Source organism: Phalangium opilio, unplaced genomic scaffold (genome assembly GCF_054372755.1).
Source record: "Phalangium opilio isolate 3A_F unplaced genomic scaffold, DU_Popi_V2 ptg000048l_1, whole genome shotgun sequence".
Lineage (NCBI taxonomy): Eukaryota > Metazoa > Arthropoda > Arachnida > Opiliones > Phalangiidae > Phalangium > Phalangium opilio.
In genome coordinates, this window is record NW_028324170.1 from 3,663,650 (window position 1) to 3,683,638 (window position 19,989).

A 19,989-nucleotide genomic window follows, 5' to 3' on the forward strand; every position below is an offset into this window, starting at 1 on the left:
CTTCGGAAATAAGTAAGTTTTGAAGGTTTAAAATGATGAATATTTTCATTAGGCCTTGGCTAAAAAAAAAAAAAAAAAAAAAAAACATTTTAATTTATAAATAAGCCTTGGCTATTTTTTTTTTCTCAATTAAAAGGTGTAGTAAAGTATATTTTAGTTCCTGAAATATTTAAAAGATATAGTTTAAGGTCCCAAATTTATAATTATTACAAGCTATTTAACGCAGCTCGCTCGCTTTTAAGAAAGTTTAATTTTAAGTGGAAAACTAATTTAAATGTGATATTTTTTAAAAGAATAATCGTGTTGATGTATAAATTATAAGTTTAAAGAATTAATTAACCTGTTTTTAGTTAAAATAAATGAATTTATTCCTCCCGAAAAAGGTTTTTAATGTATTTGTTTTAAACGTAACGTATTGACAAGGCTTAAGAAAATTAGGCCTAATGACTAGGCGAAATTGAATAACTTAAGCCTTGGCTGAGTAAAATTTCGTTATTATGTTTTAAAACTAAATACATTGCAATATACAACCATTTTTGGGGATAATTTAGGACAATTAAAGTTAATTTAGGTCCTTAAAAGGTTTAATGTATTAGTTTTAAAGTTTTAAACATATTGGCAAAGCTTAAGAAAATTAGGCCTAATGACTAGGCGAAATTGAATAACTTAAGCCTTGGCTAAGTAAAATTTCGTTATGTTTTTAAAACTAAATACATTGCAATATACAACCATTTTGGGGATAATTTAGGACAATTAAAGTTAATTTAGGTAAAATAGGTAATAATTTATATAAAATGTGCCATGTAGAATTAATTAATAAGAGAAATTTTGGGTTTAATTTAAATTAATTAGGACTTTATCGTGACGACGTGATTAAAAACACAAATTTAAACACTAAAGCAAAATTAATCAAGATTAACGTAATTCTTCACTAACATCCAATCAACACTTAAGTGCAAAGATCACCGAGAAAAAAATTAAATTTAATTAAGACTTACCAAAGCATAATTTCAATTTGATCTGTCAAATGTTTAATCTGTTGAATGTTTATCTGAAAAGATAAAATGTTTCTAGTAAAACCAAATTCTTGCTCAGAATGTTTTTTTTTCTCCTGATTTAAAAATAAATAAATAAATATATATATAAATATATATCAAGGATCAAATTAATTAATGTTTAATTTAATATAGATTAAAATTAACTCATCCCCTAGCTCCCCCACCCTAATGTGGAATGGAATCATGATGTAAAGCTACAAATTAAACCCTTTTGCCCCTCAAGCCCCTGTAATTAATGTTTTTAGATAATTAATTGGCTTAATTTAATTAAGATGAAAATAAAAATTATTTTACCTTGAAATAAAAACAATGTAAAATTTTGTCCGGTAACTTTGAATTAAGGTTATTGCACTAAAATGAATAAAAAAGAAATCAATAAAAAAAAAGAAAGAAGTGTTTTGTGTGAATATTATTTATTTCACCATCCATAAGTTTCTAAGGTATGTTCCATAAGTGTGACATCACCTATACTTCGTAATGCTAGAGACTTATTGAGAGAACGACGCGAGAAGTGACTACACTCGGTTTTGCAGTCCATCTAGGTCCTATTTAGTCTGTACTAAGCCTTTGACAGCTCCAAAACCAGTCATCGCTCTAAGAGAACCTATAACCTATGTCACTTCATGACAAGCTCTCAGTAACCAGTGACAAACTTATGGAACACATCTTATGAACTTACGTTTCACTTATATGGTCACAAATTTTCACAATGCGAACATCTATTGGGATTTAGGAGTTAAAGGGACTGCAAAGAAGGCATCGGCGGGTGGGTAAAAATTATTTGAAATACGTCACAGACATCACGTGATGCCAAGATACAAAGACTCCGCATGGAGTGGAACTGGACAGATAGTCCTTGTTTTTCGCGAGATTGCAGCGCCAATTCCATGAAGTGGTGGTTTTCTAAATAAAACGAACTAAGCTTCTTTGAACCACGCCTCTCCTTGGTCACGTGCCTCTGACGTTTTTCAAATAAATTTTACCCGCCCACCGATGCCTTCTTTACAGTCCCTTTAAGTCTGCACTAAGCCTTTGACAAAGCCAAAAGCAGTGGTCCCTCTAAGAGAACCTATAACCTACGTCACTTCATGACAAACTCTCAGTAACCAGTGACAAACTTATGGAACATATCTTATGAACTTATGTTTCACTTATATAGTCACAAATTTCGGTTTTCAGGATGTGAACATTTATTGAGATTTAGGAGTTAACAACACTAATTATTACTTACTAATTTTTAACTTAGGTCACGTGACGCGATTCATCCACTCGTAGGGTATGGTCCTTTTTCAAATTTTAGGCCACCGCCCCCAACGCGAGCGCCATCTAGCGTTCTAGATCGGTAATAAACGTCGCCGACGCTACCTTTAAATTTGCGTTTTCACAAATGTCACACACAAGTTTCCGATAACAAATATTCACCTGAAAATATACTAGAGTAATAATAAGTTACCTCATTATACAATTTAAAGTTAAATTTGTGACAACTAAATTAAATTAAATTATATTTTACTTACCAGAATTGCTAGTAGCCGGCCCATTTTATGACAGGGGTCAAAGTTCACAACCTATTTTTTTATGGATCACTTTATTATTTGGAAGACATTACAAAAATTCTAAAAAAAGAACAAACTCATCAACATATACAATTAGGGAGTTTGGAATAATTTCTCTAATTTGATCCATTTTGTTTTTCTTTCAAATTCACGATAATATTTTTTTCTTTAATTTAAAATTCCAATCCGATTTTCGTATTAAATTATAAACTTAAATTAAATTAAATTAAATTAAAAAAAAATTAAAATGATTTAAAAATTAAGCAGAAGGAATTTTAAAAAACGTTTCTTACAAAAATTTCCTTGATCTAAATATTTAATTACATTTAAATTAATGTTTTTGTTTTTTTTTTTTTTGGTATTTGGTTTTTTTTTGTTTTTTAAAATGAAGACTAGTTAACGCGATTTTTTTTTTGTTCCAGAAAAATTTTACATTTACACAAATTTTTCACACATTTTTTTTTCTTTATGCAAATTGTCCCTTTTTCTGTATTAAGTTAATTAACCTAATTTTAATAAGCGTAAAAGACAATTAAGTATATCGATTAGTGATTAAAATTTAAGTATTTTACCTGAGCTAAAATATATTGCAAAAATATTGAAAAAAAAAAAAAAAATGTGTTTTTTAATTTTAAGATTAATAAATATAATGAACATTAAATGTCAAAAATTTATTATAAATGCTATAATTATTTTGCTAATTAATATTAATTAATTAATTAGTTATTTTTTGCATTTTTAACTGCTGGTCCTGTTTGTTTACAAAATACTCCATATTATTTTTTTTTTTTTTTTTTTTTGGTTCACTGATATTAATTTTTTTTTGATTTAAGAATATTTACGTAATTTTTCATATTTGAACTTTTGTTATGATTTTTTTTTTTCTTAATCTGATAATTTTAATTAATTTTTTTTTTTCACATTCTATAAAACGATGGGGACAAAAATTTTTTTTTTCTATGAACAATTAAATTTTTCGCCAAAAAAATTTACATATATAATTTTGTAATTGTTTGTTTGTTTGTTTGTTTATAGAGAGAGCGGCGCAAAAAGTTTTACGTTTAAAGAATTTTTTTTGGTATTTTTTTGAGAAATTTAAATTCCTGGCACTAAATAATTTCTTTTTTTTTAAACTTACAATATTGGCAATGTTTGTTTGTTTGTTTCTTTGTTTGTTTTTTTTTAAATGACACACAGGCACACAGTATAAATAGTTTTGTATAAACTGTATATATTACACGTATAAATTTTGTTATTTTTTTTTTATTCTTTTTTATATTTATTTTTGTAAATTATGATCCCCCAATAAAAGTTGTTGTTTTTTGTTTACTTGCTTATTATTTAAATGTTTGTTTGTTTGTTTTTTTTTGAAGGAAATAGTATAGTTTATACAATGAAATTTATATGATAAGTGAGCCATGACAGATTTGAATAGATAATAAAAATAATTAAGCTTTAAAACGTGACCAATGACGTCACAAAACGGTAAATAAACAAAAGAAAGTTGTCATGATTAATCATGTAAATCATGATAATATTATAACTTCCTTATTTATAGACCGATTTTGTTCAAATTGGTCTTATTTTAAAGCCCCAATTAAGATCTATTCTAATTTGAACTTAATTATTCCGTGATACTACCCATTTAAGTATAATTAATTAATTAATTAAACAACTAACGACAATTACAAGCAGCACCTTTTTTTTTGGGAATTTTTCCACCTTAAAACTATAACTAATTCAATCCAATTTTTTTTGGTCAATTTTTAATCTCTTATTTTCCCCTTTAACTTAAAATTTGGCATTTGGACAGAATACGTTCGTTATCGTAATTTATTTTAACATTTACAAATATTTAATTAGTCTCTGGATCGCGCGCGCGCGGGGTGTTTTGATTAACGATTAATTTAATTTAATTGCTTCTTGGATATATGATAGTTATTAAGAGTGATTATTACTTTTAAAAATATCTAAAAAAAAAAAAAAAAAACGGAAAAATTGGTCGTTTAATTAAAAAAAATTAAAAATATCACATAATTGGGAAAAAAATTAAATTAAATTAAAAATGTAATTTCCTTGATTATTAATTAAAAAATAAGCAATTACAATTTATGGACTCGAAGTTAAAGATGTTTTTAAATGCAGCAGTGCGTTAAATTAAAATTAACCTTAAAGATTAATAATTAATTAAAGTTTAAAAAGTTGATTAATTTATTTTAAAAGACGTGATTATGAATATAAATATTAATTAATTAATTAATTAAAAAAGGGGGCAAAAAATTGTAATTGCTTTCTTTGCATGCTTAAATGCAAAAATTAAAATAAATATAATATCTTATTCCAACGGTAAAGTTTTTCATATTAAAATCTAATTTTTCTTTTTTTAACTAACCAATGAAATAAATAATCTCACTTACGTTTTTGCGTATACTTTTGTTTGTTTGTTTGTTAAGTACTTTAAATAATTCAATTAATAAATTTGAGAACATGGAAAAACGCAACACAATTCATTTGGTTTGAAGTTTTATAATTTCAAAATTGTTTTTTTTTTTTTTTTTTTGTTTTGGGTCCAAATATTTATATACAGATCCTTATACATCCCTTCCATTTTTAAAAATTAACTACTAATTAATTAATTAAAAAAAGGCTTAATTAACTATAATTAAAGTGGCGTTTAACCTAAAATATGACTAGGTGGTACACGCATTTAATTTTAATTTTTCTTTCCCCTTTCAATTTGTTTAACTTTAAAAATGCTTAAATAATTTAAAAAGAGAGAGAGATCGTCGCATTAAGAAACAAGTATATAAAATCATGAATTTCCATGAATTTTCTCCGTAAGTTAGTAATTTCCAGGGAATTTCAATGGAGTTTCATTATTAATTTTTCCATGAGTTCCCCAATAATTTTCAAGGAATTTCAATGGAGTCAAGTAATTTGAAATAAATTTCAATGGATCCTCATGAATTTCCAAGTAATTTCAAAAGTAATTTACAATGAATTTCAATGGATCCTCATGAATTTCTATGGAGTTTCATCATTAATTTTTCCATGAGTTCCCAAATAATTTTCAAGGAATTTCAAATGAATTTCCTCAATTTCCATGAGTTTCCAAGTAATTTGAAATAAATTTCAATGGATCCTCATGAATTTCCAAGTAATTTCAAAAGTAATTTACAATGAATTTCAATGGATCCTCATGAATTTCAAAAGTAATTTACAATGAATTTCAATGGATCCTCATGAATTTCAAAAGTAATTTACAATGAATTTCAATGGATCCTCATGAATTTCAAAAGTAATTTACAATGAATTTCAATGGATCCTCATGAATTTCAAAAGTAATTTACAATGAATTTCAATTGAGTCTCATCATTTTTAATAAGCTTTCCGTGAATATATAATCTCCAATGAATTTCCATGAAATTCGTCAATTCTCACGAAAATATAATGAATTTTCGCGCACCCCCCCCCCTTCCGGGTCAAACTCCCGACCATGAATTCCCATAAGTTCCGAATAAACTCGTATAGGTATAATATATTTTACACAATTTCCTAAGCCAAAATTTAAAAACAATGAAATTGGGAGAAATTTTCTTCCCATTGAACCCTGATTAATTAAGCATATATTTAAGATATTAAACCGCCCCGCCCATAAATATTTAGCCCCTCCCCTTTCCATAATAATAATATTTGACATTATCTTTAGAGCGTTTGTAAAGTTTTTTTTTTTTTTAAATTGTGGAACATGAATTTGTTTCATGACATTCATGTATGTTTGGAAAGTTATAAATTGAACTAAAGCTTACTTGGGGAGGTGGTTGGTTGTTTGTTTGTTTGTTTGTGTTGTTTGTGCCATAAAGCCTATTTTAAACGGCTTCTTCTATAGAAGTAGAGTTAGTGTTAGGCCTAACGGGACGCACTCTTTCCTTAGTTCCTGATAAGCGCCTGCGACTGATTTCAACTGGGCGTTGTTCATTGGTCATGACGCTGGTGTAGTCCTTGATCAGATTGGCTATTTGAGTTGCCTAAATCACACAAATAACAATTGTGATAACCATTTATCATGGATAAAGAATGCGCGTGCGGAAATTTGTTTTCACGCTATAGAGCTATTTCAGTGGGGGAAAAATTTCGTCTGCTACGAAAATTGGGCCTGCCTTTGGCGGACCAGGGCGGCCATTTTGTGCAGATTTTCTCTATGGGCAAATAGCATTGGTGACGTAGCCATTACCCCCTCTGAAATAGCTCTATAGGATCGGCATCTCCCTATCTCGAGCGACAGCTTATTCCGTATATACTCTGTTACAACGTCGGTTGTCAGCACGGGCAAAGCTAGGTTTCTATATGATCTAGCCTTGCGCGTGCTGACAAGAGACAAAAAACTTCAGGATCTTCAGGATTTAAAATCGTTTAAAATATCCTGAAGTTTTTTCTCTCTTGTCAGCACGCGCAAGGCTAGGTTACATAGAGACCTACCTTTACGCGTGCTGACAACCGATGTTGTAATAGAGTATATACGGAATAAGCTGTCGCTCGAGATAGGGAGTTGCCTATCCTGTAGATAGTTTTCACACGTGGAGGATTCATACCATTTACACCAGGAAGCCGGGCTATCTGGAGGACAAAAGCAGACGAGTTTTTGTCCGCCAGATAGTCCGGCCTCCTGGTGTAAATGGTATGAATCCCCCACGTGTGAAAACTATCTATAGCGTGAAAACAAATTTACGCACGCGCATTCTTTATCCATGCATTTATTATTTTATATTGTTTTATATCATATTATTTTATATTGTTTTATATCATATTATATAATATTGTTTTATATCATATTATATAATATTGTTTTATATCATATCATTTTATATCATATTATATCATATTGTTTTATATCATATTATTTTACATTGTGTTATATTATATTATTTTGTGAAAAACTTTCCCATTAAAATCACACCCCTTTCCCTTTAAATTCGGTAGAAAAAAATAACTTGTAAAGTTTAAAGAGAGACTTAAATAGCCAGAAAACCACTTAATTTACGGATGTATACTAATAAAAGTATATCAAAATCACTGTCTGAACATTTCAGTATCCCTTCAAAATGTAGAGAGAGCGTTTACGTTTTGAAACCAACAATAGAGCGCAAATATTTCAAACTGACAGGCGAAGCTCTTATACATTTCCAAGGTGACCCCTAACCCCCTAACTGTCAGTAAGAAATTCAACTATTTCACCAGGCATAATCCCTTAGTCAAAATAATTCTTTACAACCTGGATGGAAAAACCAAATCCTGGGTAGTTTAACCGCCCTCCCCCCAAAAATAGCGCCTTTATGCATCCCAGCATGGGATCCCAGCCTTTTAAAAGCAAGCACCACGTGTCCCACTCCCCACACACGTAGCTATATCTTTTTTGTATCTACGTGTATGTTATTTCATACGAAACGTAGATAATGCGTTGATATTTTGTTTGTGCCATGTGTGTTAGTGTGTGTGTGTGTGTTTGTGTGTGACGCTCCAATACACACGAAAAAAAACTACATTATTTTAAATCTTACCTGACTAGTTGTGAAAATGTATTTTGATCCTTTACGACCGGCCCCTGTCACGATCATAAGGCTGTTCAATGAGGGACTATAGTTTACGATGTTTTCGTACTCGCAAGTACAAAAAATGTTCTAAAATGATTGATTAACGAACAAAAATTTATTGGTTAGGCTTAACTATTATGGCTTGCGAAAAATAAACTACTAAGGCTAATTTGATTAATAAGACAAACAACTTATAAATATATATATATATATATATATATAAACGTAATTGTACTCACCCTCGATCTGAGTTCCAAAAGATGTACACCGACTTGATCAATGGCTAACCACAACGATTTGGGCCACGTTGAAGTGTAAGTTTGCTGAAGAAGTAATTGTTAATCTTATCCAATGTTTCAAAAATTCGGTATTTAAGTCAAATAGTCAATGGTACTTACAGTGACTTCAAATATGGTGGACCTATGAAGAGGCCATGACTGAATAAGTGCTAGGAAGGCCCGTTTACTTTGTTCCACGGTCATTCCGGAGAGTATTTGGTGTTGCATTTCAATCGCGTCTGGTCGAATCGTGGCTAGAAGTCGCGGGGGTAAACAGGCGGACATGATTTGTTTGTAATCGGCTTGTTTATCGGTGATGTCACCCAGTTCTTGTTGAACTTTCAACGCGCACAACATTACCTTTGGAAGAACAACCACCGTGTTAGGAGCTTCCGAAGTTAGTTGGTCAAACCCGAAATATTTAAACACTGGTTCAACTTACCGCTTCTTGTTCGGTGACGGGGAAATGATCGTGTCTGATATTGAAGACAATTTGATGATAGATTAATTCCTTCTCAACGGGATCCCTAAGATCGATGTATGTCTCGAAGAACAAATGTTTCTTAAACAAGAAAACCTGTTGTTTTTTGGAACCAGCTTTGCCTTGCGATTGTTGCCAACGTTCCCATCTTGCCATGGCATCGGCAACTTTCTCATCGGGTAACAGGGCCCTTTCTGAAAGACACACAGTACCCAGTACTGTAGTAAAACACGCGCAATGTACTTAAAAACCTTATAGCTCGCTCATCAAAGCAAGCTTTTTTTATAACAATGGCAGAGCTATATTGAATAGAGAAAAGTTTAAAATGACTATAAATTATAGTCTTATGTATTTACCAGCACTCCCAATGACTTCGTAAATGGCGTAACCTTTAACCCCTTGGCGTAATCCTATTTTCGTTTGAATCATGTCCAAGACTTCGGTCATGGAAGCGCTGGGATCGAATTCGACCGCTTGGAATTGGCCGTCTAAGAACTGTATTCTGGTATGAATCAAACGACGACTGATAGTACAAGAAATCTCGTGTTTCGACGGTGGCCATTTGCGACCACGTGTTTCCAGAGTCCTTATAAGGCACTAAGGACCAAATAAGACCCAACATCAGGATTGACCTTTTCACCTTGAAGGATTACTATATAAGAGGAGCTGTACTTACCCTAAAGGAGAACTGAGCGTATTGTCCTTCCTCAGTGACTTCGTCCATTGAGCATCTTCTGAGGTGAGCTTGTAAATATCCCAGAATTCTTCGATCAGTCGGAAAAATTACAGTCGTGGCTAACGACAGTAATTGCCAATGACGCAAATTGACGCGGCTATTCGGATCAGGATGATCAGTCGTCTGTTTGATCAGTTGCAAGAAGAGATCGTTCGTCAAACACTCCTTCTCCATGGAACGTTCCAAAATGGTCTGCGCTAATTGTAAATGGTCGCGTTCACCCTGCCACTCTTCATCCTCCTCCAGAAGTCCCGAATAGGCCAAAATAGACGAAAAGATACGCAGAGCGTTCTCTTCGGCCTCTGGTTCGTTGATGACCGTTAAACTTTGAAACATGGGACTCTTACTGAATGCCCAATAACTGTGGCGGAAAGATTTGTATCCTTCCTCCATTTCACCGTATTCGAGGCGAAGTTTCTCCAGTTTACTGCGGTTTAATCTAAGTAAAAGGTTCGCGACGAGGAGGTTAAGTTAGGATAGGTTAAGTACAGGGGGAAGGCTTACTTTCTTAGGGTACTTCTGAACAAGCCGACCGCTTCTTCCATGGGTTTCCTGAGCAAGCCACTGTCTACTAAGGCACGTCGACAATTTATAATGTCATTGTATAGTTTCTGACGGTCCTCGAACGTGAGCTTAATCTATTATGGCGCAGCGAGAAAGGGAACCAGGGTCAGGGTAAAATACTTTACTAGTAACAGTGCCGAATTGTTTATTTATGACGCCACAGTAACATTAGGTCAATTGATCTACTGTTCCTCGTGGGAACCCAATCCGGCACTGAAGATGAATCAGGGAAAGATAGTATTTGGGTGTATTTACCCTTCGGCTGTATTCGTAGGGTGGTTTGAGCCAAGTGGCATGAGCGGGCGAGTAGCTAGCGACTAGATTAGCAATGTCTTGCTTTTGGGGTGTTTCGAAGATGAAACACTTATGAGTATCCTGCAACCCTCTAAGTAGGTTGAACGTAATGATATCATCACTGGGGTCTACCATGACGGATTCCAAATCGCAATAACGATAAGCGTTCAAGATATTCTTATCGCTGGGATTGACCATCAGGATTCCGTCTGCATTGACTCCCAGTATAAGGTGGTGGCCTGTTGGTTATTGTCCTCAACATTATGATAGATACTTAAGAACTTGGGGGGCAATTGTAAGGAGGAGAGGTAATTACCATAGGACAAGTAACCCTTGTAGATGACTGGGAATAGGGCACTCCCGTAGAGAGGGTACTGCATTACAACCGACAGATACCAGACTTTGGCCACCAAGTCAGATTTACCCATACCGTAAGCCTATAATAGAAAGGACACCATGTGTTTCAGGGCAACCACGGATGCCGCCAAAAAGAGAGAAATTCCCAAACTTAAAACAGAACTGTCCCACGAAGTTTTAAATACTTTAGATCTAACACTAAAATAACGCTCCTCTGATATACCGCGCCGAGTTTTACCATAATTTAATGTATAATAATTAATAGTAATGAACTCGCTTTAATTATCATTAAAATATTCCAATAACCACTTTATTCACAAAATAAAAAAGCCCCAAATTCGCAAAACCAAAAAAAAGATATTGCACTTACCTTATGAGCCTCGGCAATGGCCTGTACCCAATCGATGTCCCTCTTTGTGGTCCTAATTCGTCGACAAATGTAATTACCAACGTCGTTATATCTATCGAGTCTTCCCTGTTGCGGTTCTCCCACCGTGACTTGCGCTTGCAATCCGGCTAATTGCAAAGCGATCCTATCGTTAACCGGGAACTCATCAGCTCGAACAACGGAATGCACGGCTTGCGCGTAGAGCAAGTTGACTTCGACTGGATCTTGAGGAATTTCACGACTACTACGAAATAATCTCTTCCGGAACAAAAATCGGCATTCCCCGCCCCCTAAAGCTTGCGTCGGTCCCTTCCTGGATATGGTATTGTACTTAGTAAACGTCGCCGAGGTTCGACAACAAGTTTCCCATTGGCAAATGATATCAGCCAGATATTCGTAACCTTTGATGACGTGGTCACGTTCGGGGGTACTTTCGTACAAGGCCCAACCTTCTAGAGAACGTAACCCTATCTTCGCGGCTAATCTTTGCATGGCGTCAGTCGCCGTGTCCGATGGATGAATATCTATCGCTTTGGTGCGTCCATCCATGAAGAAGAAACGACATACTAAGTTGCCCAAACTTCTTACAGCCTATTGCCCGTTTTGACGTAGAGTTACTCGAGGGTTTTTAGAGTATGCCTAGCTTCTTTTAGAGTGTAATTCTAATATAACTTACATTAATTTCTAAGGATGATGGGGGCATTTTTCGGCTAGTAACTTTGGCACATTGCAGATTTTCGAGACACCATTCGGCGTATCGTCTTATTGTCAAGTCTTCGCGCATGTTTTTACGAAGAAAACTGTAAAAGTACTATAGCGAAAGATGGGTTTCGCGTTTTTATTTAGACTATATGGAAACCATCTTCGAGTACTTGTACACGAGGGAAAGACGAAGAAAGTACTTACTTTGGCTAGTGTCTTGCTGGGATAAAACGCGACGGCGCATAAGGACAGGAGAAGCCAGGCTCTCAGGGTCGATTCGCGACACGAATTATTTGTCGACTGTCGAACCAATTGAACCAGTATTTCATCTCGCAGTTCCTCGCGTTCGATTCCGTAACTGATGATGCTTTGGATCACTTGGACTTCCCCTTCCGCTTTCAAATCTCCCTTCAGGTATTTACAGAGGTCCTACAAGAACATTACACCCAATTCCCCATTGGTTCGTTGTCGTTAAGCCTGGTTGTCAGTCAACTGTTTACCTTAAATATTGTACAGGCGATGACAACATTTTCGGGATCGTACATGTGAATGTGTGAAGTTGGAATGTAGCTATTTCTGGTGTAAGTGACCATTTCATATTTCGGAATGCAATCACCCGAAGATTTTCTTCGTCGGGTTAACGTTCTCATCACGGTTCCTCCAGCGTCTCTGCTATGAAGGTTAAAATATTTCTCGGCGAATTCGATCATGTCGTAGTGTTTGCTATCGTCTTCTCCGCCTTCGAAACGATGTTGTTCTTCAGTCTCAATTTCGTTCAGTCTACGTTCGACTCGTTGTTTGCGACGTAAGTCGCGTTCGGTTTCTTCAGGTTCGGGTTGAGTGCTGACTTGACGTTTGGCGTTGCCAGCGCGATAGTGATTTCGAAGTTCAGCCATATCCTGATGAGAGATCGCGTCAGAAAAAAATGAAATGTATAGAGCCATAAATAACGTCAATTTAGAGTTGTAGAATATCCTAAGACTAAAGACTAACCGGCGTAACTCTGCCCATAGATTCCCTATTAGCCGCGGAGAGTGCCGGTGAAAGTGGCATGACGCTCTTCTTTCCATTAACAAGTATCCCAGTGAGCGGTGGCGATTGGGGTAACAATTGAGTATTTCTTTTGACGTCACCATTAGAAACAACATTAGGAGGTATGGTAGGACCTCCGTTGAAAGGTAAAGGAGGAGGCAAGGGTGACGGGGACATTTCTCTTTCAACAGGGGGCGATTGACAGGTCGAGGGTGACATTTGGGGCATTGGTGGCGGCGGCGGTGGTGGTGGGGGCGGTGGAGGCGGAGGTGGTGGTGGCGGCGGCGGTGGGATAGGTGGAACCGAAGTACCTCCAGTCTTTTCAAGTAATTTATTGGCTGGTGAACCAGGAGGACTCATGTAAATTGGGCTCGGAGGTGGTAAAGGACTCGGAGAAGGTGAGGGTGACAGACCAGCGGCTATTTCGGTGACTACACTCTCTTCCGGTTCAGTATCGCTGCTACCGTCAGCCGCGGTCAATTCCTCACTGGCCTCCGCGTCTTGAAGGATGGAATCCATTTGGTCACTAATATCGGACACAAACTGTTGGGTGCTGGCCTTAGGATCTTGAAGATCGGCAAGAAACGAGAACATTTCATCCAGGTCCAAACAATCGGACACATCTTGGGCGCGTTTAACGTTCCATTCCACTAAACTACTTATGACTTCCAATTCCTTTTGAGCATTCCTAATTTCGTTTTTATTTTTTAATTACAAAAGGGTAAGTAAAAACAATTAGTCCTAACTATACTCCTAATTGAATTAATTGTTTACAAAGCAAATAAGTGCGTATATTATATAAAATCCTACCCATCATCCTCTGCCAATTGCTGGCTGCACAGTGTTTAAATTAGAATTAGTTAGGCTACATTCACCCAAGCACTGTTAGGACACCCGCTAAAGACTAAGTAGAGAAACTTACATGATGGATTCTTCAAGAAGTAACCGTTCTTGTTCCTCCAATTCGGTTTCCTCCACATTTTGTTCGATGTTATTTTTCTCCTCTTCCACCTTCCGCTTCTCTTCCTCTTCCATCTCCTTTCGTTTCATTTCCTCCTCAACTCGCCTCATTTCCCTCAAAGCGGCGGCCACCTCTCTGGCGAACATTCCTCGAACAAAAGCCTGAATGGTAATGGCGGCTCTTCGTTGATGCAAAAAGGCAATTTTCTGACGATGTCCCCGGAAGTATTTCTGAACCATAACGGCCGCTTTCCTATTCTTCAGGAACTCCTTGCGTTTCACGTGTCCTCTCCAAATCTTTTGAATGATTACCGCCATTCCGTTCAGGATGGCCTTCCGTTTGTCTTCCATAGGATCGTGGACTTTATCGCGAAGAAAGACTTTGGACTTCCCAATTTGCCATTCCATTTGCGGCATGTTTAACGTTTGCAAAATGAATTTAACAGCGACTGGAGGGTCAACTGGAATCTTGGACTTTTTAAGGAGACATCGGTAACGATGCATAAATTCTAGGAATGCCATATGAACGGGGAAACCTTCGCGACGAATTCTAATGATGTCCAACATTCCCAAGTAACGAAGTTGGGTTAAAACTTGTTGGTCGTCGAAATGGTTGGAAGCTTTTTTAGTGTTGGGTTTGATGCAACGAACGTACCTGATAGGACAACGTCACAATTCTAACTAAGCAACATTTCCATAGCCCAAATTTTTCTCGATCCAGCAATACTGACAACTTGCGTCTACATCCATAAGGAATGGAGATAATAGGGTTCGAACTTACCATGGATTCGTGGAGTGAAGTAACTCCACCAAAGAAGTGAGTTGATGCCTGAAAGCATCAGCGACGGTAGGTCGCCCTTTAGAAGTTGTACTTCTATTAACGGTGGACCCTGATCCGGACCCTAATCTATTAATGGTCACTCCCAGAAGGTCCTGAAACTTGGTCAACTCCTTGACGAAAGTGTTCTTCGATTGCAGCATCAATTCAAAGAGTTGATCCTGTTGAACATCGCGATTCTTTTCCAAGAACCCTTCGACGGTATAAACCACTTCCCCCGCGTAGTGTCTGACCCCAAACTCCGTCTCCCATCGTCTCCTGTCATCTCCTTTGACGTAACTCGCGTGACTTTCAAATTCTTGATGAAGTTTCGTCAAAAATGTCGAGTCTGTTCCTTTTGGCATGCGACATTCTTCGGATAGTAAGCGTAACACGCATTTTGGGGGCTAAAGAAATGATGAAATTGGTTTCCGTTTGTTCGCGATCAAGAGTTTTGAACAGAAGTAAATAGTGATAAATACACTATGAACATCTGTAAAAAACCCAGGAAATAATTACTTTTTCAAGTAATTCTAGACAAGTAGAGTTGTCTGTGAATGTAATATGAGAAAATGCGATTCCTTCTTGCTGGTACTGAAATTGAAAGTGTACTCGAGTGAGTACATTTTGAGCGAGGACAAACTGTTAAGTCGCGCTCCCCAAAACTCACAATTTCTTGCTCGAGAGCGAAGACGTAATGATTGAAAAATTTGTGCAGTTTTTCGTTTGTGAAATTAATGCAAAGTTGTTCGAAGGAATTAACGTCGAAATTTTCAAAACCAAATATATCCAAAACTCCCAAGAAGCGGTCGCTATCCTGGCCAGGGTTTGTACAAGCGTTCAAGTAGTTAACAATCCAAGCAAAAACTCTCGAATAAAGGGCTTTGGCCATCGCGTGACGGTTGTCTCGAGCCTAAAATCAAATCATTCTCCAATTTAGCCCTTGAAACAATTAACTAGTCGCGCCAATCTGACCTCGTTCAACTTCAGGGGTATCTCAGTGACGTTTCCCCTGACATTAATTTGTCGATAGAGAGCGAGATGAGTTAATTTCTCGGGTTCCAAACCCAAGAGGGTAGCGACGGTCATAACGATTTCCTCGTCAGAATCCGCTAATTGACATTTCTCCCCGTCGATGTCAGCGAATATCAAATTTCCCAGCCACAAGATGGCCGATAGTACCCCAAATATGCCATCGCACATTTCGTAAGGAATGTTGAGTACAGACATGGCCAGTCTCAAAGAATCGAACATAAAAGCGTCATTGACGCCTTCTATCGTTGTGCAACCACTCTGGTTTAAGTACGTGTAAGAATCCGCGGTTCCAATCATGAATTGATCGCGGAGGTCGGCGTTACGCCTGGCTCCGGCCACTAATTGGTAGAAAACGTGGTAATTTCGTTCCATCGGCGATTGGAACGTGATTCTCGATTGTTCCAATAAGTAATCTTGAATAATGCATCCTTTTATCAGGTACCGGGAGTCGAAACAGACTTGGATAAATTTTCCAAACCGACTGGAATTGTCGTTTCGAACAGTTTTCGCGTTGCCTTCAATGAATTAGAGGTGTTTTTTTTTAAACTGGTTTCTAACCAGCAACTTCATGGTTCATACATAACTTGGAATTACAATGGATTCTACCTTTTCCAAGTATGTATGAAGCCTAAGTTACATGGGAACGAGGTTTTGAAGCTTACCGAAAGCTTCTAATATGGTATTGGCTTCGATAATTTGTTGTTCCACCCATGTTGATGAATTACTAGTTACAGTACATAAATATTGCAGAATAAATTTTGTAGTTTCCGTCTGAAAAATGGTTTGTTTTTGGACTCAAATTCGAAACGAGAAACCTAGCTTTTAATTTTAAGAATCTAAAGAATCTAATTACTTTTCCTGCACCACTTTCCCCGCTAATAACGCAAGCTTGATTAATATTCGTTGATTGGAGACTGTTGTACGCCGCTTCCGCTATCGCGAAAACATGAGGCTCTTGTTGGCCTATTTTTTTACCGCTGTATTTTAGCACCCAATCCTAAATACCCACATATAAGATGATTTTTTTTGTTTGAAATTGCGTACTTCAGAATATACTACACTTACGGTTTCATAAATACTAAGCTCCTTGTAAGGGTTTACGGCAACCAAAATAGTTCCCGTATATGTCTTAGTAATATCATTATTAAAGAAATTACATATCAAGTTATTTATCCCCCCCCCCAACAGTGTTAATTTTGAAAAGGATACGTATATGTTATCCTTGTTATAACGGTTTTTGAGATTAGTATTTATTCCTTTTTCGTCTATTCCACTGATAACTGTCATATCAGGGACCCCATCTTCGGGAGAACACCCTTAAAAAATAAATGTTTTGGGTTCGTTCAACTAAAGCAACTTGAAACAGTCACGTAGATTGAAATTCTATTCTTAGACTATTTACAATTTCATCCAGTACAAATCATACTTTAAACCTTTGATTCTAAGAAATAATTGGTTCTGATTTACATTTACAAGTCACTTAAAAAGATTTACGTATTAGCAGAAGTATATAATACTTCTCTTCGAGAGAAGTGTACCACAAAGAGGGGTGAGTGTAACGTCACTCTTCCCAACATTGGAACACTTAGAGCAAGGTTACTAAAGCGAATCACATACACGATAAATAGTTCCCTCATCATTACTCTATTAGCGTTTAAATATTTGGCAAGACGCGCTTGCGCATTTTGTCCCACGTCAAGACGAGGTTTGTGGGATGATTGCTGGGGATTTAGTGCCAAACAACTATTTAAATCACCTTACGGTGCGATGCCCATTTGTAGTTTGATGAGCGGGAAAGCAAACTAAAAGGGTGAGCCTGGGGAGAATGACGTTACATAAATAAAGCATTAAGAGGATACAGAGTGTCATCCTTCCTCTATTATCCCCTTCTGGTATTAGCTAGGCGTTGTTGGGGAGGACGCGTTAATTTTGTATGAGCTAATGTAGTACAGTATTCAGGATTTCTAACTCCCTAAGGAAATATTCAAGATGGCCCAATGGTTGGGGCACATTAAGTTCTTACCACACCTAGCTAAAAAGGACTTTTCGTCTACCAACCTCCACACACAAACATACACACTCAGAAATCATAATGGTAAAAGCTTGTATGTCTTTCACACACGTACCTAAACACCTATTACAATTAGATATACATATATATACATTGAATGGCCAGGAAAACGTTTCAACGACAACTATAAATAACAGCAACCCAGTCTTTATACACAATGCCCTTTCTACCTGAAAATGAATCTCTCACTCTAGCTACCGAGCCCGCATTCCCCCCCCCCGCACCAACTCCACAAACCGGTCTATAAAGAAAATATTTCGCTATACACGCTTTCTAATAAATCGGCTTCGATACAGTCGTCCATCAAATTAACCCTAAACTCCAGAGTTGCCTCAATCTAACTAAGTGAATTCTTTGCCCATGCCCATATTGTTTCTTTCCCAATACTTTGAAGAGCCCAAAGTGGATCTTTTCTTAACAAGCGTCCCGAAAAACTTGTTTAACATGCATCCCAATCTTAAAGGAATGGTTCACCCTAGAATTTTTTATTTTTTATTGGAAAGATCATATAAAAATATGGATATTTAAAATTGGAACCATGTATTTATCCACAATATTAAGGAAGATATGAGCATGTAACGTAATACCCCTTCGTGTTAGGCCATACTGTGAGGTGCCTTTCTGTATTTTCAAAAATTCCGCCAATTTCCTAGTCTAAAATCTTATTGGCTTTTGCTCACCCTCTGTTGGCCAATAATATAACTTTAAAAAGAGTGAGCCGATCCAGAAAACGACTACGCAGCAGACTACGTGTAAAACGAGCTATCTTACTGGCGGAGTGTATGAGCCAATCATCGTTTGGACTAACACGTGAAACATAATACAGAGAAGCTTCATTACAGGGGTCAATGGTGGCGCCCATATAGGTTAATTAATGGTATTTAATTGAAAAGCTGGAATCGTAATTAAAAAATAAAACCCGGATCTTTGCACTTACGCTACTTATAAATATATCAAGGGGAAAAGAGTAGGCTTGTCTATTCCTTTAACTGTTAACTCATACCATAGTACTAATGTACTTTCTTTTGCAATTCTTTCACATTAGGAGCTTCAAGGTGATAGTGGATCTTGCCTCAATGGGTTTCTATCCGCGCTTGTTTTTCGTGTACCCGGGGTTAACTCACAAACACACACACATACATTACATCAGCGCGAGAAATAAGTTTGGTTATATAACTACACCTAGCTAAAAACTGAAAAATTAAGATAAATCTATAAAAGCCTATGATTGGTTTAGATTTCTTCAAAAGGTGTATTGACTTAATTAACCAGATTTAAAAATCAATCACATTTGTGCGATTCTATTAATGATATTTAAGCATATACAAAGTACCACAATATATTGATATCTCATGAGCCTATTCATTACCGATGTTGAAGTTGGATTGTACCATTCAATATACATCTTATACCATATTTTAAGAGTTACATACAATGCTAATGGTTTAAATCAACACAATATATTTAAAATAATATCTCCCAAAGCATGCAACAAGCACCAAACAGGTTGTAATCTATTCCTGCTTACCCATTTGTTTGATATACAATTTCAGAGATTAACTAACTTTTCAAGGAGTTTAAACTAGTAAAAAAAGTAGGTCTATGGTAGACTAATCAATTTACAATGTATTTAGGGCCAGTTTACTAACGAGAGTGGCCTAGAGAAGGTTGATTAATCAGAGCATGGCCAATTAGATGAGTACTCTATTTTTAAAAGGAAATGGGTTGGGCTCCTCATGCATAACCATACAATCATACAAATCATGAATTTGAAGCCAAGGCTTAACTCACCCCTGGTGAAATCTGAGAAATTATCCATTTTTACGCTGACAATTCCGTTATAACGAGTTAATCCGGTTAAGTAAACACAAATATAAACCTAAAAACACACCAACTTTACCGAAATATTCCATTATTAATTAGTAATATTGTTAATTTAGTTAAGAGATGAATATTCAAACCGAACCCGACTCGGTCTCCCCCGACTTGCAAAGTTGCACCAACTAACCTCTTGGCTTCAGTAATAAGCAGGGCTGCCAGATTTTTTATTTTTTGGACATGATTATTTT

General features: G+C 36.1%; 1 protein-coding gene and 1 long non-coding RNA gene across 6 annotated transcripts; both read right to left on the minus strand.

Annotated features, from left to right (window-relative positions):
• Positions 1-114: 114 nt before the first annotated feature.
• LOC149673764 (uncharacterized) lies at positions 115-2,278 on the minus strand. Of its 3 annotated transcripts, none has more exons than XR_016366914.1 (3): positions 1,776-2,278; positions 1,353-1,409; positions 115-1,051 (listed from the first exon to the last, which is right to left on the minus strand). It is a non-coding gene; the product is annotated as an uncharacterized LOC149673764 (long non-coding RNA). The 3 variants fall into 3 exon arrangements; XR_016366912.1 differs by lacking the exon at positions 1,776-2,278 and adding an exon at positions 1,481-1,764; XR_016366913.1 differs by having other exon boundaries at positions 115-1,409.
• Positions 2,279-2,684: 406 nt separating this feature from the next.
• On the minus strand, positions 2,685-19,932 carry Myo81F (unconventional myosin 81F). 3 transcript variants are annotated; one of them, XM_089839444.1, is made up of 26 exons: positions 19,712-19,932; positions 17,059-17,165; positions 16,915-16,977; positions 16,703-16,846; positions 16,512-16,620; positions 15,790-16,364; positions 15,485-15,727; positions 15,334-15,408; positions 14,779-15,221; positions 13,960-14,652; positions 13,848-13,871; positions 12,999-13,725; positions 12,506-12,904; positions 12,210-12,434; positions 11,980-12,114; positions 11,286-11,894; positions 10,875-10,995; positions 10,520-10,797; positions 10,205-10,338; positions 9,641-10,139; positions 9,321-9,561; positions 8,926-9,158; positions 8,604-8,843; positions 8,445-8,528; positions 8,173-8,292; positions 2,685-6,642 (listed from the first exon to the last, which is right to left on the minus strand). In XM_089839444.1, exons 1-26 carry the CDS (start codon positions 19,737-19,739, stop codon positions 6,484-6,486), a joined length of 6,708 nt encoding a protein of 2,235 aa, XP_089695570.1. In that variant the 5' UTR covers positions 19,740-19,932; the 3' UTR covers positions 2,685-6,483. The 3 variants fall into 3 exon arrangements, with proteins under 3 accessions (XP_089695570.1, XP_089695568.1, XP_089695569.1); XM_089839442.1 differs by having other exon boundaries at positions 8,926-9,182; XM_089839443.1 differs by lacking the exon at positions 13,848-13,871 and having other exon boundaries at positions 8,926-9,182.
• Positions 19,933-19,989: the final 57 nt, after the last annotated feature.